Raw genomic sequence first — 19,622 nt, 5'->3', positions numbered from 1 at the left:
TTTTACATGAATAGGAAAGCTTTACTGCTGTACTTGTGGTTCTGAGACTGGCCTCTGCATTGCACTCTGGTCTGGGGAAAATGTCATTCTCTTCTGTACAGAAGTTGAAGTATTTGGATGATCAGTGACAACACTACTGGAAGCCAGAACGTGAAATGGAGTCAGCATTATCAGTAAATAGCATCAAGTTGCCAATTCAGGAAAAATTGACCCTGTGAGGATTTCAGGGGCAGCAGGGCCATCAGACCTGAAGCCCTGTGATGAGGTGGGTTATTGTTGTGTGGTCTCGCTGTGTCTGGAGGTGGACAAGTGTTGGGCGTGCGTGTGGGAAAGGATGCAGTGGGGGTGGGGCTATTTGTGGGTACTAAGATTTAAAGAAAGAAAACCCCACATTGTCATCTGAAAGAAGATAAATGAAAATTGTTGGAGCAATAGACCTCTAGGGACTAATTACTTGTCTGCTATAATTCAGGGACTGCACTCGTGACTTGCATCGACTCAACATGTCAAATGTCAGTTCTATGTTATGAAATAAAATACATGTTCTTTTAATGTAAACAGTGCAGAAATGTTCTCAAGTGTCCCAAGTCATTAGTCACATTGGACACATTCAGTGCCCTATGACTTGTCCCCATGGCTCTGTGCCTGGAGGTCACTTGGTATGTAAAGAGAAAGCGTGCAGCCATGTAATTAAAACCGATGTAGGCACCTTGTTCATCTGGGGGCTGAGGAGCATCCAAACAGCTGCTCAGGGAAACTCAGGCTTTGCTAACATGTGGTATAGCACATTCAGAATCCAAGAATGCCCCCAAAAATCCCAGACAAAAGCCCCCCCACATGTCTGCATTTTGCTTTGGTTTTGTTGTAAATTGTTGCAGGAGATTGGAGGGAGGGGGCTGGCCGGCTGGTGCCCTGGTAGGATTTGACTTAGCAGTGGGGGATGGTAAAGCACATGGGCTTCCCATTAAACCCCCCCGGCTTCCTAGCACTGCATTATGCTGTGTGAGCTGCCTCAGTTTTGTAGGAGTGCTATGTAGATTAGATACAAAATTTACTTTAAGTAAAAATCGTATTAATCATCCAAGGATCAACCAGGGGAAGAGAGGCCACTCTATATATTTATAAACAGAGGGATCTGGTTACCCAGGTGATAAAGTGGCTGGCTGCAAGGCAGAGCACAGAGACATTGAAGGGATCGATAAATCCCCTGGGTTAGAGGAACCAAGGGGGCAGTTGTTGCTACTGGGGTCCAAGCTCAATGGTCATAGGGAAACTGGTAGCTTGACTTGCCTGGAAGGAGCTGGAGACCTAGCTGAAGATTGCCGGAGACACTGCCTAGGTGTGGGCAAAGTGGTGATGGGGAAATACCCTGGCTTCTCCCTTTCTTGTACTCTCTCTACCACGATCTCTCTGTGGGCAAATCCTGCCACAAATCAGCTAGAATGAAAGTCCAGGCAACACAGCCTAGAATGGTCAACACCTACCTGCTCTGAAGTTCCATCTCCATAAAACAGAGAGGGGAAAAGGTTTGGAATGGCTCCTAGGGTAGACAGACCCATGATCAGCTTATTTTGCATTTCGAGAGCACTCTGCAGCCTAGGAAGTAATTTCCTTAATGGTTTTTGTCTTAGAAATCCCCACAAAGCTCTGTGAATGGTGCATTCTCCCCTCATTTAATGTGTGAGGAAGCTAAGGCTCAGAGGCTTCCAGTAAATGGCTTTAAGCCATCTAGTTTGTTCTGACAGGACTCAAGGTTAGGTCTCCCAACCCCCATCTAGCACCCCCCGCCCTCCACCTTCCTCCATGCCACCCTTAGAAATGTGCTTTTCTTCTCTTAAGCACTAAGAAGTTCCTTTTACTCATGAAAGTTTTGCATTTCATAGTGTTATTCAAGTTCTCTGTTCCCTTGTTGATCTTCTTTGTGCCTAGTCATTCTATCCATATTGAAAGTGGGATATAGCCGAGTCCAATTATTATGTTTGAATTGTCTATATCTCCCTCCACTTCTATGAGCTTTACTCCATGCAATTTGGGGCTCTGTTGTTAGGTGAACCCATGTTGATAATTAGTATATCTTCCTAATAGATTAATCTCCTACTAATTATAATATGTCCCTCTTTTTTTTAAAGTAACATTTTGTGTCTTAAAGTCTATTTTGTCTGATATCAATATAGTCACTCCAGCTTTCTTATGGTTGTTGTTCGCATGGTATGTATTTTCTACCTTTTTACTTTCAGCCCATTCATATCTTTGAATCTAAAGTATATCTCTGATATACAGCATATAACTGTTTTATTTTTATCCAATCTGATATTCTCTGCATTTTGATTGGATTGTTTAAGCCATTCATATTTAGTATTGTTGATATAGTTGGATTTTTTTAATCAAACAATTTTAATCAGTAAAAGTGCAATTACATGAAGAGCCCCATATTATACATGTTTAAATTATTTTCCATCGTCTTTACTTGTAAGGTGTTGAAGGTGGGACCCACTCTTGAATCTTCTTTCTAGTGGTAGAATAAGGTACATATTGTTCTGGAGTGCCACTCACATTGAACTTACGGTTTGTCCAAATGAATTTATGAGCAGTAGGTGGTTTTGTTGTTGGAGGATCATCAGTCATAGAGTGAAGCCAACGATGCCATTCAGGGGGGACCATGCTTCCATCCACATCCCAAAACGTGTTCTTGCCATTCATTTCAGTTGTATATATAACCCATCGGTGACGACCAAACAATTGCTTGTTGTCCTCATAGTATTTGTTTCCATATTTGTCTTCCCCCACTAATGTACCAACCCTCACATCATTTGCCCCGAAGAAAACTCGTAGATAGCCGTGGAGGCCACCATGGCCACTGAGCTGCTGCAGCCCGCGTTTCAGGACCTGCAGGGACTCCATCTTGTCCCGTAGGACCAGCCACCCAGGTGCTCGATATAGTTGGATTTGTATCTGTCATTTTACTTTTTGATTTCTGTATGTCACCTGTCCTTTTTGCTCCAAATTTAGCATTTTAAAAGGACATGTTACAAAACTATAGTTTTGGGTTTTATGTGCAAAATGTAATACAAAATATCATTTTGCTTTCCTTCCTTTTGTGCATGAATCTCTCCCAAGGTCTTCCTTATGAGGAACATAAAAACCTCTTTTTCACCTTGCAGGTCCTGATGAGCTATTCTGGGGAAGGGTTTGAGGGGCCTAGGGGAGTCACATGCCTCTGGTAGGGGTGATGAGATGTGATTAGGGAAACACCCAGGAGCACATCGGCCACCACTCTCCCTGCCCTGTACCCCTTTAGAGAAAATTCCTCAAGTTTTCTCTCACCTCAGGCACACTAAGAGGTAGGTTCCTGAATGGCAAAGGAATTCTCCTGGACCTGGCCACCACTGTGCCCAAGGACCAGAAGGGCGGCTCTCTGTGGATCATGATCAGGCTAAGGCACCTTCTTCCACAACTCCCAACACCAGTGGTTCCTATCATTCCTTGAGAACCACAAGCTTGTTGCGAATGATAACAGGCAAGCCAATTTGGCAGAGTGGAAAACATCTTTGTGACATTATCCAGTGAATAAAGCAAAGTACAAAATTAGACCCCTTGCTGAGAGCACCAGGTACAACAGAGGATGTATGCGGACAGCACTGGGCAGGGGGACATAAAGCTCAGAAAACATTTTTTCTTGTCATAGTTGTCATAGTTGAATGACAACGTGTCTGCTGCTTTACTTTTGTTACATGTCCTTTACTGGGAAGATATTTTTTGGGGGTTTTCGCTTATGAAGCCATAAAAAAAATGAAAAATTAAGGAAGGACTGATAAAAAGGAGTGAGGGAAGGAAAGAGGTAGAAAGGGAGAGAAGACAAAGAAAGGGAGGTCAACCTGATTTGGGCTGCAGGCAAAAGATAATCCCTTCAAGTTTTAAGGCAGCTACACTTGATGAATAATGAAAGGAGATCTGAGCTCCATTTGTGTTTAATATTTACTTAGTGTAGTAAAAAATTGGGGAAAAATAAAGTAAGGTATCAGGGGGAGTTCAAGACCTAAAATGGACCATCTGAAACATGATCTTAAAAAAAGATACCGTGATTCCAGTCTGAAGACTTTAATTTCACACAAGGGAGTAGGAAACTGCACGGCCTGTGAAACATTTTTTACGTCTGGTTATTTGCCCTGCGGGAGGAAGCAGAAGGCTCATCTCTGCAGCCCTGGCCTCTCTGAGCTGCTTCTGCCCGCCCCTGGCTCCTGTTCTGTGCTGATGTCTGTGACTCACCCTAAGACCTGTCTCCTGGGCCACCTGCATCTGAGCCCGCACATTCAGGGGGTCACCTCACTTCAGATATCACCTCCACGGAGCCTTCCCGGGCCCTGGGTCCCATTTTAAAAGGGCACTTGAATGCCCTACAGTTCTGTCCCAGAGCTCCGGGACTCTGTCCTCCTAGAAGAAATGATCACTATCTAGACTGATGATGTATTCTTGTCGGGTGGATTCGTCTCGTGTCACTTTAGTGAAGCTGGAACGTTGTTCCTCAGAGTTCTCTGCTCCGAATTGCTCTAAGTGAGCATGGAGTGCACTTGGCATGAGACATGGGAGGCTGCCGCGAGGGAGCAGATTGCCTGCTTCAGGCCAGGGCAGGCTGTCATCACCCATGCGCCGGCCCACCGGGTCTGGGTGCGGCAGCCGCCCGCACTCCCCCCGTCCTCTGGCATCTCCTGCCCCTGCCTCTCTGCCTAGGCATCCGAATGGCTCCGGTTGACCCTTGCGGGTCTGGCACTGTGGCAAGGAGGTCCCGGTTGTCTTTGCTTCCCACACTCCATGTCTGTCATCCCTCCCCATCTGCCTGTCCTGAGGCTCCCAGCTGCAGCCTCAGATGCGAGAGCGGCCACCTCGCATGGACCACGTCTGACCAACTCTCTGCAGTAAACGTCTGACCTACGTCCTGCTGGCTCTGCTCGGCAGCAGGACCCTGACCGAGGCGCACCCGCAGGCTGCCCTTTCTTCCTTTTGAGCTGGGCCAGGGATTAGGGATCTTCTTTGCAAGTTCAGGTTCTCGCAGAACACAGGCTAGTTTGGGGGCTTCGTGACCTTCAAGCTGATATCCCACCGCAGGGCCCCTGATGGGGTGAGTCGGAGCCCGACAAGGCCTGGCTGGCATCCCACAGCTGGGAAAGGCTAGGTTTTCTGGGGTTCCCTTTGCCACAAGCCTACTTCTCAGAGCAGGTGATCAGGGATAGGCATCACTCTGATGGCTGTAAGTTCTCAGATGCCTGATCAGATGGCCTGGAGCTGGGGTACCTCCAAGGTTAGGGTGGGGGCTCTCAGGAAGCCCCAGACAGGGACGTAGCCTCTTTGCTCCCTTTTGGCACAAGTGTCTTTGTCTCTCTGGTCTTCCCAGGTTCTTCCAACTGAAGGACAGACCACGATGGCTGCCTTGATTTCTGGGCCCTAATAATTAGGATCCAACAATGCTCTGGGCCCTACTGACACGCACCGTGTCACCTCACACTGGCTCAGTGCACCCACCACGCGTCCCTCTCTGAGCGTCTTGCCCACCCCGGCGGGCTTCTCTGTGTGGGACCAGGGCAACTTGTGGGGTGTCCAGCGAAGGAGGGAGGCCAAATCAGCTCTCACATTTGTCCTCTGTTGGAAATTTTTACTTGGTTAAAGGACGACTCTATCTCATCCTTCCCACACCAGAGTCCCATCCATGAGAAATGACCAGGTCAGTGGGATGTCACGGGGTGTTTTAGCGAACTGGCCTCTGGGTTAATTTCTCTCTTATTTTTCCATAAAGCTCTCTGATGTGCATGCTGTCATGATTACGCTTGTAGATCCGTTGGAACATTAGCTCTCCCAGTGACTGGAGATATTCCACTGCCCCCCAGCAGCTTCCTGTCATGTTCAAAAGGGCACTGGATGTCAGAGAAGGGGTGTGGGCATATATGGGGTGATCCATTTACTAGTGCCATACTTCCAGATTTGGTGCTCCCAGGGCTGAATTGTGTACTCACAAAATGCACATGCTATAGTCCTATCCCCCAGTACCTCAGAATGTGGCTGTATTTGGAGATAAGGTTTCTAGAGTGGTATTTAAGGTAAAATGAGGACATTAGTGTGGGCCCTAGTCCACTATGATGGGTGTCTTTATACAAAGAAGAGATAGGACACAGATACACACAGAAAAAAGACCATGTGAGGGCAAGGGAAGAAGATGGCCATCTACGAGCCCGGGAAAGAAAACCTCAGAAGATGCTAACCCTTAATCTCAGAATCTAGCCTCCAGAATCATGAGAAAATAAATTTCTGTTGTTTAAGCCCCCTGGTCTGAGGTAGTTTGTTATGTCAGCGCTAACAAACGATCGCAGGAGGTGACTGACTTACCCTTCATTTCCTCTAATGGCCCCACTCATGACTTTGATGTATTTGGTTCCCATTCCATCAATGTTCATTCAGCAGAACAACACTGAAAGCACGTGGTTAGCTTCCTTTTTAAAGTTTCCTGTGTTTTTCCCGATGTTCTGAGCCTGCCAGTTTTAGGATTTGGAAACCATGCCCGTAGGCCACATTTGGAGGCCCCACTGTGGTACCTGGCCTGCACTGGCTGCCTTGATTTAGGAGGTATGGGTTAGGGGGCATTTGGACATGGGGGAGTAGGGATGGGAATGAGAGGTGCAGGACTCTGAGACCCGGTCCTGCCCCAGTGGGGTCTGTTTCCTGCCCCTCACTGTCCCTGCATTCTGCTCCTGCGGCTTATCCTCCACGGCCTCCTCTCTCCTGGCCTCCACCTTGGCTGAGGAATTCCAAGGGCACAGGCACAAGAGGACCAGGTCACAGATCTGAGGGCAACCATGCCTTGAATGTGGATTTCATTGACGCGGGATCTCCCTTTGTCTTACTTGTCTTAATTCCTAGAGACAGCAAACTGTACTTGGCCAGCTTTAACCATTTAGGCCCAGGGTTGTCAGAAAAAAACCCCATATGTTGGCCTGCTTTTAGTTTAGTCACATATATGCAGGAGGACAGTTTGTCTGCAGGTAAAACAAAAGTGTCTCTATTTACTGCCACTGATCATTTGTTAAAGGGTTATTGTAGCAATAGTCATACCTTCACTGTATGGTGGTTTCCAGTTTCCTGACCACTTTTTTTTTTTTTAATTTTTTTTTTTTTAACGTTTATTTATTTTTGAGACAGAGAGAGACAGAGCATGAACGGGGGAGGGGCAGAGAGAGAGGGAGACACAGAATCGGAAGCAGGCTCCAGGCTCTGAGCCATCAGCCCAGAGCCCGACGCGGGGCTCGAACTCATGGACCGTGAGATCGTGACCTGAGCCGAAGTCGGACGCTTAACCGACTGAGCCACCCAGGCGCCCCTCCTGACCACTTTTTACTGCATTGTGTTATTGTCTCTGTCTCCTAAGTATGAATTTAAGATCTGGGAAGACCATATTCTCCCAGCGCTCATGCAGCTGTGCTAGCTCCTTCCTAGCTCAGGACACATGTCCCCTTGGCCATCTCTTGCCTCTGTCATAGTATCTTCTTTATTTCATTTTATTTTTAAATATTTTTTGAGGGAAGGAGGGGCAGAGGGAGAAGGTGAAAGAGAGAACCTTAAGCAGACCCCACGCCCAGTGCAGAGCCTGATGCGGGGCTCAATCCCACGACCATGAGATCGTGACTTTAGCTGAAATCAAGAGTTGGACACTTAGCCAACTGAGTCACCCAGGCGCTCCTGTCATAACATCACTAAGAAGTTGCCTCATTATCTCTATGCTGCTGGTCTAGCATAAGGGACCATGGGTAACTCAGCCCAGTGCACTGTTCTGTATGTGGACTAATGTAGAAGAAGGCTTCCTCAAATCCATGAGATCAAGAGAGTCCCTTTCTAGAGGTCAAGCCAGTCCCTGCCTGGCTTTCCCGGTTCCCAGGATCTGAATCTGTGAAGAGTTCCCCAGTCTCTACCATCTGAAGACTTCAAGAAGCCTGTGCTTGTGAAGAATGTCAACAGCTGTCTTTCCCAACCTGGCTCAGAAAATGCCACTGTTTTTCCAAGTCCAGGCCACACTATTTGGACAGTAGAAAGGAGTAATCATTTTGGAGAATCATGGTACCTTCTCCCATTTGTACTACTGAGAAATCATTGGCCTTCTATTCTAAGAAGGTTTGGTGATTATGTGTTGAGTTCTAGTATGACTCAGAATCTCCTTATGTTCTGCTAGCTCCAGGACTCCTGGGCTCCTGAACAGCCCTTGAAGGCCATTGACACCCACCGTCTTAGGACTTGAGGTGGTGTGGAGCATCTATCTGAGTTTTAGTTTATCTCAGCCCCATTCTGCATTGGTTTAATGTAGAATTAGTCTCTGCCTTCTTTCCCCTTTCTGCCTTCTGCAGGAGAGTTTGCCATTTGTCCTGGCCTGGACTCCAATCAGTGCTGGGCCTGGAATTTCAAGCCCCCTTCCTGGGGCTCCATGTCTGTATTTCTGAAGGATTGGTTGTAATAATTCCATTTTCATTCATGATTTTATCTATTTGGGTCATCTCCCTTTTCTTTTCGAGAAGCCTGGCTAGAGGTTTATCAATTTTGTTTATTTTTTCAAAAAACCAACTCTTGGTTTCATTGATCTGCTCTACAGTTTTTTTTTAGATTCTATATTGTTTATTTCTCCTCTGATCTTTATTATTTCTCTTCTTCTTCTGGGTTTAGGCTGTCTTTGCTGTTCTGCTTCTATTTCCTTTAGGTGTGCTGTTAGATTTTGTATTTGGGATTTTTCTTGTTTCTTGAGGTAGGCCTGGATTGCAATGTATTTTCCTCTCAGGACTGCCTTCGCTGCATCCCAAAGCGTTTGGATTGTTGTATTTTCATTTTCGTTTGCTTCCATATATTTTTAAATTTCTTTTCTAATTGCCTGGTTGACCCATTCATTCTTTAGTAGGGTGTTCCTTAACTTCCATGCTTTTGGAGGTTTTCCAGACTTTTTCCTGTGGTTGATTTCAAGCTTCATAGCATTGTGGTTTGAAAGTATGCATGGTATGATCTCAATTCTTGTATACTTATGAAGGGCTGTTTTGTGACCAGTATGTGATCTATCTTGGAGAATGTTCCATGTACACTTGAGAAGAAAGTATATTCTGTTGCTTTGGGACGCAGAGTTCTAAATATATCTGTCAAGTCCATCTGATCCAATATATCATTCAGGGCCCTTGTTTCTTTATTGACCGTGCATCTAGATGATCTATCCAATGTTGTAAGTGAGGTATTAAAGTCCCCTGCAATTACCACATTCTTATCAATAAGGTTGCTTATGTTTGTGAGTAATTGTTTTATATATTTGGGGGCTCCCGTATTCGGCGCATAGACATTTATAATTGTTAGCTCTTCCTGATGGATAGACCCTATAATTATTATATAATGCCCTTCTTCATCTCTTGTTACAACGTTTAATTTAAAGTCAGTTTTTCTGATATAAGTATGGCTACTCCAGCTTTCTTTTGACTTCCAGTAGCATGATAGGTAGGTGTCCATCCCCTCACTTTCAATCTGAAGGTGTCCTCAGGTCTAAAATGAGACTCTTGTAGACAGCAAATCGATGGGTCTTTTTTTTTTTTTTTATCCATTCTGATACCCTATGTCTTTTGGTTGGTGTCTTTTGGTTAGTCCATTTACGTTCAGTGTTATTATAGAAAGATATGGGTTTAGAGTCATTGTGATGTCTGTAGGTTTCATGCTTGTAGCAATGTCTCTGGTACTTTGTCTCACAGGATCCCCCTTAGGATCTCTTGTAGGCCTGGTTTAGTTGGGGCTCCATGTCTGTAGTGGGGCAGAATTCCAAGAGGCCCCCCAAATTTCCACCCATAATATATATACCTAAATAATCTCCTCTTCTTGAGCAATACTGAAAATGATGGATTTAACTGCTCTGATCAGGTTTCAAAGGTAAAAGTCAATTTACAGATGAAATTAAGGTTCCTAATCAGTTGACTTTGATAATCAAAAGAGAGATCATCTAAACCCTTAAAAAGGGCTGGGCTCTGCCTGAAGACAGATTCCAAACTTGAGAGAGATCCTACTGCTGGCCTTAGGGAAGTAAACCTCCACATCGTAAGAGGGCTTGTGGGTAGGCCACTGGCAGGAGCTGAATGAAACCTCCGGGAGCTGAGAGCAATCTCTAGTCAACAATCTCTAGCAGGCAGGAAGCTGGGCCCAGGGTCCTACAGTCGCAAAGAACTGAATTTGGCCAATAATTACGTGACCTTGGAAGTGGATCCTGAGCTCCAGAAGGGAATGCACCCTAGTCAACATGTTGATGTCAGCCCATGAGAGACACTGCCCAGACATCTGACCTACAGAAACTGTGAGATAATAAACACAAGTTATTTCAGGTAAGTTAGTGGTGATTTGGTATATGGCAGTAGAAAACTAGTGTAGTGCCCTTATTCTGTCTCCACCCAGCATATGGGTTGGTTTTTAGCACAGCTATTAAAGCTTCATTGTTCTCTCTGCCACAGTTTAACTTCTTGATTGGCTTACATCCTGGAATCCCATCCTTCAGACACAATCTGAGCCCATGATATACACCTTCCACAGGGTCAGCCCCCTTGGCTCCAGGCACCTGAGTGAGTAAAGAGGAGGGAGAAATCTTAGATCCTATGGCTGACTCTCCAGTGGGCTCCCCTCCACATAGCTATGCTCCTGGATCCCATCAGGTCATTTCCAGGAACGTACAGGAACAAAAAAACCCAGCCGCTGGAGATCAGGAACTCTTCCAAGGTTTCCCTAAAGAAGGTAAAGAAAAAAAAAAAAAAGTTGCTATTTCTTCAAGCCCAGACCACAGTAACTTGAGACTAGAGAGGAGTGAACATTTTTTGGAATTATAGTGGCTTCTCCCATCTGCAGGGTTGAGAAATTATCCACCATCATTTCATGGGAGGCTTGGTGATTTATTTGAGAAATTCTTAGGAGGGATTGCAATGAGAGAGAAATATCAACAAAGTCCCAAAGCTGCTGACCAGCCTATTTAAAAATATGCCATATATTCAGCAAGCACTTAGGGTAAACCACAGGAAAAATACATGAGAAAATTAATTCCTTGTCAAAAACAGTTGGAAAGGTAAAGCCCAAAAATGTATTAGTGAAGATGGAAAATTGATCTGTTTATCAAGCAAAATTATTATTTTTTTTATTTTGATGTAATTCTAGAGTCAGATAAAGTTGCAAAAAAAAATGGTACACAGAATACCATGTGCCTTCCCCCAGCTTCCCCCAGTGGTGATATTTTATATAACTATAGTATAATATTAAATACAGGATTGACATGATACATATTATGGGTTGAATTGTGTCTGTCACCTCCCCCCAAAAATATATGTTGGAGGCCTAACTCCCCAGAACCTTAGAATGTGAACTTCTTTGGAAATATGGTTGGCTGAAGTCATTAGTTAAGATGAAATAATATTAGAGTAAGACGGGCTCCTAATCCAGTATGACTAGTGTCCTTACAAATTGATGGCCATATGAAGACAAAGACACATAGAGAGAATTTTATATGATGACAGGCAGAGATTTGAGCTATGCGGCTACAAGCCAAGGAATGCCAAGGATTGCCAGCCAGCCACCAGCAAAGCTAAGAAGAGGTGAGGAAGGATTCTCCCGTGCAGGTTTCAGAGCGAGCATGGCCCTTCTGATGCTTTGATCTTAAACTTCTAGCCTGTGAGACAATACATTTTTATTGTTCTAAGCCACTCACTTTGTGGTACTTTGTTAGGAAATGAGTACAGTACAATACTAGACTAGACTACTGACTATATTCAGTTTTCACTACTTTTTACATGCATTCGTGTGTGTGTGCGTCTTTGTGTGTCTGTGCATGTGTGTGGATCCATACAATTTTATCCTATATGTAGATTCGCATAGCCACACAGATATGAAATATCGAGAGGATAAAAATACAAGTTATGAACTCAGAGAAAATTATTTGAAGACCACACATCTTGAAAGAACGTGTATTATACTGCTTTTGTTCTACGGAAGTCTGTTAGGTTCTGTGGGTTGACAGTGTTATTAAGTTCTTTGTTATCCTTGCTGATTTTTGTGCCTGTATGTGTGTGTGTGTCTAGTTGAGTGATGAATTGTTGAAATCCTTGGTTATAATGGAACATTTTGTATATTTCTTTTTATTTTTTCTATTTATTTATTTATTTATTTATTTATTTATTTATTTATTTATTTATATTTTTGAGAGAGAGAGAGACAGAGCATGAGCAGTGGAGGGGCAGAGGGAGAGAGGGAAACACAGGATCCGAAGCAGGTTCCAGGCTTTGAGTTGTCAGCACAGAGCCCAATACAAGACCGGAACTCACAAACCATGAGATCATGACCTGAGCTGAAGTCAGAGGCTCAACTGACTGAGCCACCCAGGCACCCCATCTCTTTAATTTTTAAAAATGTTTATTTATTTATTTTGCTATATAGAGAGGGATAGAGAGCACAAGCAAGGAACGGACAGAGAGAGAGAGGGAGAGAGAATCCCAAGTAGGCTCTGTGCTGTCAGCGCAGAGGTATACTTGGGACCTGATCTCACTAACCAGGAGACCGTGACCTGAGCCAAAATCAAGAGTTGGACACTTGACTGACTGAGCCACCCAGGCACCCCAATATATTTCTCTTTAAAGTTTTATGAGTTTTTGCTTCAGGTGCATACACATTTAGAATTGCTACATCTTGGGGTGCCTGGGTGGCTCTGTCATTTGGGCGTCCACCTTCAGCTCGGGTCATGATCTCACAGTTCGTGAGTTCAAGCCCCCCCATTGGGCTTGCTGCTGTTAGCACGGAATCTGCTTTGGATCCTCTGCCCCCCGCCCCCCCTCTCCCCTCTCCTGCTTGCACTCTCCCTCTCAAAAATGAACATTAAAAAAATAATAAAATTGGTACATCTTGACCCCTTTTACCATTATGTAATATCCCTCTTTGTCCCTGATAATTTTGTACTCTCTGAAGTCTTCCTTATCTGGTGTTAATACAGCCACTCCTTCCTAAAAAATGTATGCCTGCATGGTACATCTTTTCCTATCAACATTTCGGCTACCTATATCACAACGTATTAAGTTTTCTATAGACAGCACACAATTAGGTTATGTTTTCTTACTCACTTTGCCAATATCTGTCCTTTAATTGGTGTACTTAGACCACTTACATTTAAAGTAGTTACTGATATGTTAAGGTTTAAGTGTGCCATTTTATTATTTGTTGCTATTTATTCTCTTGTTCATCAATTTCTTTTTTCTTAACTTCCTAGAGGTTATTTAAACACTAGAATTTAATTTATTTGTAGTATTTTTGAGTATATGTTTGTATGGTGTGTGGTTTTTCATTTTGTTTTGTTTTGTTTTGTTTTTGTGCTTGTTCTTAGCATTACAACATGTATAAAGATCTTACCAGTATCTACTAGTATGAACATTATGTCCTGGAGTGAAGTGTAGAAACCCTACTTCCCCTTGGTGCCTTTATCCTTTCCATTCTTAAAATCTAATTTTCTTAATGTTTCTTCTGCATAAACTTAACACACATTAAATGATGTTATAATTTTTGCTGAAATCAATCACAATTTCAAAACATCATGAGGAGAAAGGTAGTCTACTCCCATTTTTACCTATTTTATTATTCTCTGTCCCAAGCCTCTTTCTGTTATAATTTCCTTTGTGGTTGGAAGACTTTAAGCTGTTCCAAAAGAGCAGGTCTGCAGATGACAAATTCTCTTAGTTTCCTTCATCCAAGAATGTCTATTTTCTCTTCATTCCTGAAAGATATTTTCACTTGGGATAGAATTTGGGGTAGACAGTTATTTTTATCCAGTACTTGAAAATGTTTTGTTATTTCTTATTGGCCTCCATGGTTTCAGATGAGAAATATGCAGATTGGGTAGTATATATTTTCATATCTTCCATTTCACTGTTTCTTTCCTCTGTCCCTTCCATGAGTCTTAAAAATTCCAGTTATTGTAGTTTTCTGCTCTACAATTTTCATTTATGTCTTATTTGTTTTAAACCTTTTTATTGACATACAAAAAGGACTTTTTTCTTTTTTATGTCTTATATTTCTTTGCTGAGATTTTCTGTTTTTTCCCCCCATTTTTTTATGATGGTTCATAATTGCTCATTGAAGAATGGTTATAATTGTTGCTTTAAAATCCTTGTTGAATAATTCTAACATTTGAGTCATGTTCTTAGAAGCTGTTAATTTCCTTTTCTTATTCATGCTATGATTGTTCTGGTCTTGTTAGGATATGAAGTTGTTTTAATTGTATCATGGACATTTTGGGTATGATGTATAGAATTTTTGGATCCAATTTTGTTTTCTTTCTTTTTTTTTATTTATTAATTTTGAGAGACTGAGAGAGACAGAGTGTGAGCAGGGGAGGGGCAGAGAGAGAAGGAACCACAGAATCCGAAGCAGGCTCCAGGCTCCGAACTGTCAGCACAGAGCCCCATGCGGAGCTCAAACTCACGAACCGCAAGATCGTGACCTGAGCTGAAGTCGGACGCTCAACCGACTGAGCTACCCACGTGCTCCTGTTTTCTTTTCTTAGAAGGCACTCACCCTGGTTGTGTGTAGTGCATAGGTCCAGGTAGGGATAGATGTTTCACCTTACTCAGCCCTACTCATACCAGAATGGGGAGGGCGGGAGGTAAGAAAGGGAGAGCTGCTAGCATTGCCTCATTGTTGATGAGCTGGAGTGGAAGTTCAGCTCCCCAGTCAACTCTGTTGACACTGTGGTGAGGGTGGGGGGTTAAGGGTGCTTTCCACTGATATTGACTAGAGTAGAACAATTTATTGTCAGAAAGGCTTTCTGTTCTGTTAGATTGCCATTTTATCAGTCCCACAGCTATAGGAATCGGGCTTTGCTTGGGGCTTTTTGACTGCACCTGTTGGTAGTTCAATGTTGCAGGCTTCTCCAGTGCACTGGCTGAATTACATGGAATCATAAAGAAAACCTAGGGACTTCACTGCGGGGTTATTCCTCAAGTCTCAAGTCCCTGAGAAGTTGCATTATTTTTTCCACCTTTTAGACTCTATGCCTGATTTTTTTTTTTTTCCAGAGAGAGAGAGAGAGAGAGAGCATGCAAGCAGTGGAGGGGCAGAGAGAGAGAGAGAGAGAGAGAGAGAGAGAGAGAGAGAGAGGAGAGAATCCTAAGCAGGCTCCACTCTGTCAGTACAGAGCCTGATGCAGGGCTCAAGCTCATGAACTGTGAGATCATGACCTGAGCCGAAATCAAGAGTTGGATGCTCACCCGACTGAGCCACCCAGGTGCCCTTATGTTTGATTTTTTTAAATTGTGGCAAAATATACATAACATAAAATTTACCATTTTTAAGTGTACAGTTCTGTGGAATTAAGTATATTCACACTGATGTGCAACCAACACCATCATACATATGCAGATCTTTTCCTCTTCCCAAACTGAAACTCCATTTATTTAACAATGTTCCTGGCAACCACCATTCTAGTTCTACTTTTGGTCTCTCTGAAGTTAACGACGGTATGTAACTCATATGAATGGAATCAGAATATTTGTGCTTCTGTGACTGACTTATTTCATTTGGCATCATGTTTCAAGGTTCAGCCATGTTTCAGTACATATCAGAATTTCCTTCCTTTTTAAAGCTGAATAATATTCCGTTGTATGTATATACCACATTTTGCTTTTCCACTCGACTGTTGGTGGATTGCTTCCACTTTTTGGCTACTATGAATAATGCTGCCATCAACATGGGTGTATACGTATCTGTTCAAGACCTTGCTTTCAACTCGTTTGTGTATATGCCAAGAAATGGAGTTGCTGGATCATAGGTCATTCTATATTTAATTTTTATGTTGGACTTTTTGTCTTAGCCCAGCATTTTTTATTTTTAAGAGGGAGGACTAGGGAGGAAATGAGATTACTCCACCTTGGATGGAACTGGCAAGCTAAATTAATTTAAAAAATCTTTTTCTTAGAGTTAACAGATAAACCACATTACAGCATAACTGGCAAGAATCTCTTGAAGTTTGTGTCAAGATCATGAACGCATATCTCCTTGGAATCCTTACCTCCTTCTGACACTCAGAGAATTTTTCTAAAGAATAATTAGGTTCCAGGCCCTCTGGGAAACCATGGAGTGTGAGTCCAATGAGGCAAATTATTTTCTTACTTCTCTGGTGTGATTTTTTTTTCTTTTTTGGAACTGTTAGCATGTAAGTAACACATAGGTATTAAAATAAAGGTCATAGTAATCCTTTTCATTTTCCAAGAAACTTTCTTTCTTTTTTTTAACATACAGTGTTTTATTAGTTTCAGGTGTACAATATGGTGATTCGATAATTACATACATCACACAGTGCTCATCTCAAGTGCACTCCTTAATCCCCATCACCCATTTAACCCATCCCCTCATCCCTTTCTTCTCTGTAACCATCAGTTTGTTCTCTATAATTAAGAATCTGTTTCTTGACTGGTCTGTCTCTACTTCTGTCTCTCTTTTTAACACTTTGCTGATTTGTTTTGTTTCTTGAATTCCACATATTAGTGAAATCATATGGTATTTGTCTTCCTCTGACCAACTTATTTGCTAAGCATTATACTGTCTAGATCCCTCCATGTCATTGTAAATGGCAAGATTTCATTATTTTTTATGGATTAATAATATTCCATCACACACACACACACACACACACACACACACACACACACACACGTACCATATATACATACCACATCTTCCTTATCCATTTGTCAACTGATGGACACTTGGGCTGCTTCCATAATTTGGCTTTGTAAATAATGCTGCTATAAACATAGGGGTGCACATATCTCTTTGAATTAGTGTTTTGTATTCTTTGGATAAATATCCAGTGGTGTTATTGCTGGATTGTAGGGTCATTTTATTAACTTTTTGAGAAATCTCCCTACTATTTTCCACTGTGGCTGTCCTAGTTTGCCTTTCCACCAACACTGCGAGAGGATTCCTCTTTCTCCACATCCTTTCCAACATCTGTTGTTTCTTGTGTTGTTGATTTTAGTCATTCCAACAGATGTGAGGTGGTATCTCACTGTATTTTTGATTTGCATTTCCCTGATGGTAAGCGATGATGAACATCTTTTCCTGTGTCTGTTGACTATCTGTATGTCTTCTTTGGAGAAATGTCTGTTCATGTCTTCTGCCCATTTTTAATTGGATGATTTTTTTGGTTGCTGAGTTTTATAACTCTTTATCGGATATGTCATTTGCGAATATCTTCTCTCGTTCTGTAGCTTGCCTTTTAGTTTTGTTGATTATTTCCTTTGCTGTGCAGAAGCTTTTTATTTTGATGTAGTCCCAATAGTTTATTTTTGCTTTTGTTTCCTTGCTTGAGGAGACATATCTAGAAAAAAGTTACTCAGGCTGATGTGAAAGAAGTTACTGCCTGTGCTCTCTTCTAAGATTTTTATGGTTTCAGGTCTCACATTTAGGTCTTTGGTCCATTTTGAATTTATTTTTGTGTATGGTGTAAGAAAGTGGTCCAGTTTCATTCTTCTGCATGTTGCTGTACAGTTTTCCCAACATAATTTGTTGAAGAGACTGTCTTTTTTTCTGTTGGATATTCTTTCCTGCTTTGTCGAAGATTAGTTGATTACATAGTTATGGAGACATTTCTGGGTTTTCTGATTGGTTCCATTGGTCTATGTGTCTGTTTTTGTGCTAGTACCATACTGTTCTGATTACTACAACTTTGTAATATAACCTGAAGTCTGGAATTGTGATGCCTCCAGCTTTGTTTTTCTTTTTCAAGATTGCTTTGGCTCTTTGGGGTCTTAAGTGGTTCCATACAAATTTTAGGATTGTTTGTTGTGGCGCTATGAAAAATGTTGGTTTCCAAGAAACTTTCGTTTCTGTTATCTCACTGATGTTGTGGGGACAACGTAACTGTGAAGGAAGCAATCAAAGCCAAGATTATCTACCTCCACTTTATAGACAAGGCAGTGGATTCAGAGAAGTAGATTTGGGATGAGAATTCTGAAACTTCTGATGCTTGAGCCACTGTTCTTGTTTAATGCAATATCCATATCATTTGATTGAATTGATGATAGTAGGATCACTTCAGCATTTTAGATCATCAACCCCATCTTTACTTATCGAGAATGTCCTGTTAATGGGCTGTAGCTTGTTTCCTAGCCTGAGGACTATGAAAAAGGTAGGGGGGTGGAGAAACATGTTGGTGGATTGAGAACATCTGGTTTGTGTTTGGCACTGGAAGGGATAATGACTCTGTTACGTAGGCCTGGAGTTTCTCTTTCTGATTAATCATCAGGGGCTGCAGTGGTATACGCTGGAGCAGGACATTAGCATTAGTACAAACTGAAGCACCTTTCTTGTGAATACTAGAAACTCGGGGTCTCCTATAGTAGAAGATTGTAGGTGCAGATGGTTTAGTGGTGGAACAGCTCACGCCAGGCTGGGGCTAACAAAGCCAAAGGTGGCAGGAGGTTGGCAGAGGAGGTTGCTGGACATGTTTGCTGATGGATACATTTGAGTCTCAGACATGTATGCTCTGCCTGGGCCTGGGATGTCTGGTGGGCTGCTCAGCAAGTTTTATGACCCCATAAAACTCTCCAAGTGGAAGGTCAGATGAAGACTCAGAGCCTCACGCCACGGAGTACATAAGGTTTGATTAGGATGTCGTGAACCCCCAGCATGTCTGCTGACAGCTAGCCGAAGGAGTCCAGTGGTCTGACAGTCTCTTTTTGGGAAGCCTCCTTGCCTCCTTGGTCTGAAAAGTCAAGTTCCTGTGGAACTTGCCCCAGTTCCAAGGTGTGGAACGTGCCCCAGTTACCAAGCTGATGCCATGTGTAGTTTTTACACTAATGTCAGTGGTCTCACCCGTGTTATATGAACTACACTAAATGGACGAGGCGGAACACCAAGTCTCAGCTTTGGGCAGACAAGTAAGATGACAGGGTTGGTGTGCAAGGGTGTTTGGTGGCCAGGCTTCCCCCTCTCTAAAAGCCATTTACATACTTTTTTTAATGTTGTTTCCCCTGCCACACACGCAGTAGGTTTGTCTGCAACATGAGCTGGTTGTATGATTTTCTATCCCCTAATTTTTCTAGGCGGTAGAATAACGTAGTTATATCTTTTTTTTTTTTTTTAATTTTTTTTTTCAACGTTTATTTATTTTTGGGACAGAGAGAGACAGAGCATGAACGGGGGAGGGGCAGAGAGAGAGGGAGACACAGAATCGGAAACAGGCTCCAGGCTCCGAGCCATCAGCCCAGAGCCCGACGCGGGGCTCGAACTCACGGACCGCGAGATCGTGACCTGGCTGAAGTCGGACGCTTAACCGACTACGCCACCCAGTCGCCCCACGTAGTTATATCTTGAATGAACTCACCAAATGATCAGGTTTTGATTGATGTTTTTGGATTCTCTCTGTCTCCCTTGTAATCGGAAAGCAAAAGGAATCAACATTTGTCAACTCGACATTTCCCATTGGCATTTCCATCTGTCATGTGGACAGCCTCTAAAGCACCTCAGTCACACATTCTGCTGGAAACACCTGCTGGACAAACTCTTGCTCTGAGAACGGGGTTGTCGGCTGGCAGCATTACAGCCTTCGTGTG

At 42.9% G+C, this 19,622-nt stretch overlaps 1 protein-coding gene across 1 annotated transcript; it reads right to left on the bottom strand.

Moving 5' to 3' along the window:
- Window positions 1-2,435: 2,435 nt before the first annotated feature.
- LOC123577515 (NADH dehydrogenase [ubiquinone] 1 alpha subcomplex subunit 12-like) lies at window positions 2,436-2,915 on the bottom strand. Its single transcript, XM_045439798.1, has one exon. The coding sequence runs from the start codon at window positions 2,899-2,901 to the stop codon at window positions 2,464-2,466; it is 438 nt and encodes a 145-aa protein (XP_045295754.1). The 5' UTR covers window positions 2,902-2,915; the 3' UTR covers window positions 2,436-2,463.
- Window positions 2,916-19,622: the final 16,707 nt, after the last annotated feature.

This window comes from Leopardus geoffroyi, chromosome D2, assembly GCF_018350155.1.
Source record: "Leopardus geoffroyi isolate Oge1 chromosome D2, O.geoffroyi_Oge1_pat1.0, whole genome shotgun sequence".
In the NCBI taxonomy this organism is placed as follows: Eukaryota; Metazoa; Chordata; class Mammalia; order Carnivora; family Felidae; genus Leopardus; species Leopardus geoffroyi.
The sequence above is the reverse complement of the archived record's forward strand: the minus strand, read 5'-3'. Positions and strand labels throughout refer to the sequence as shown.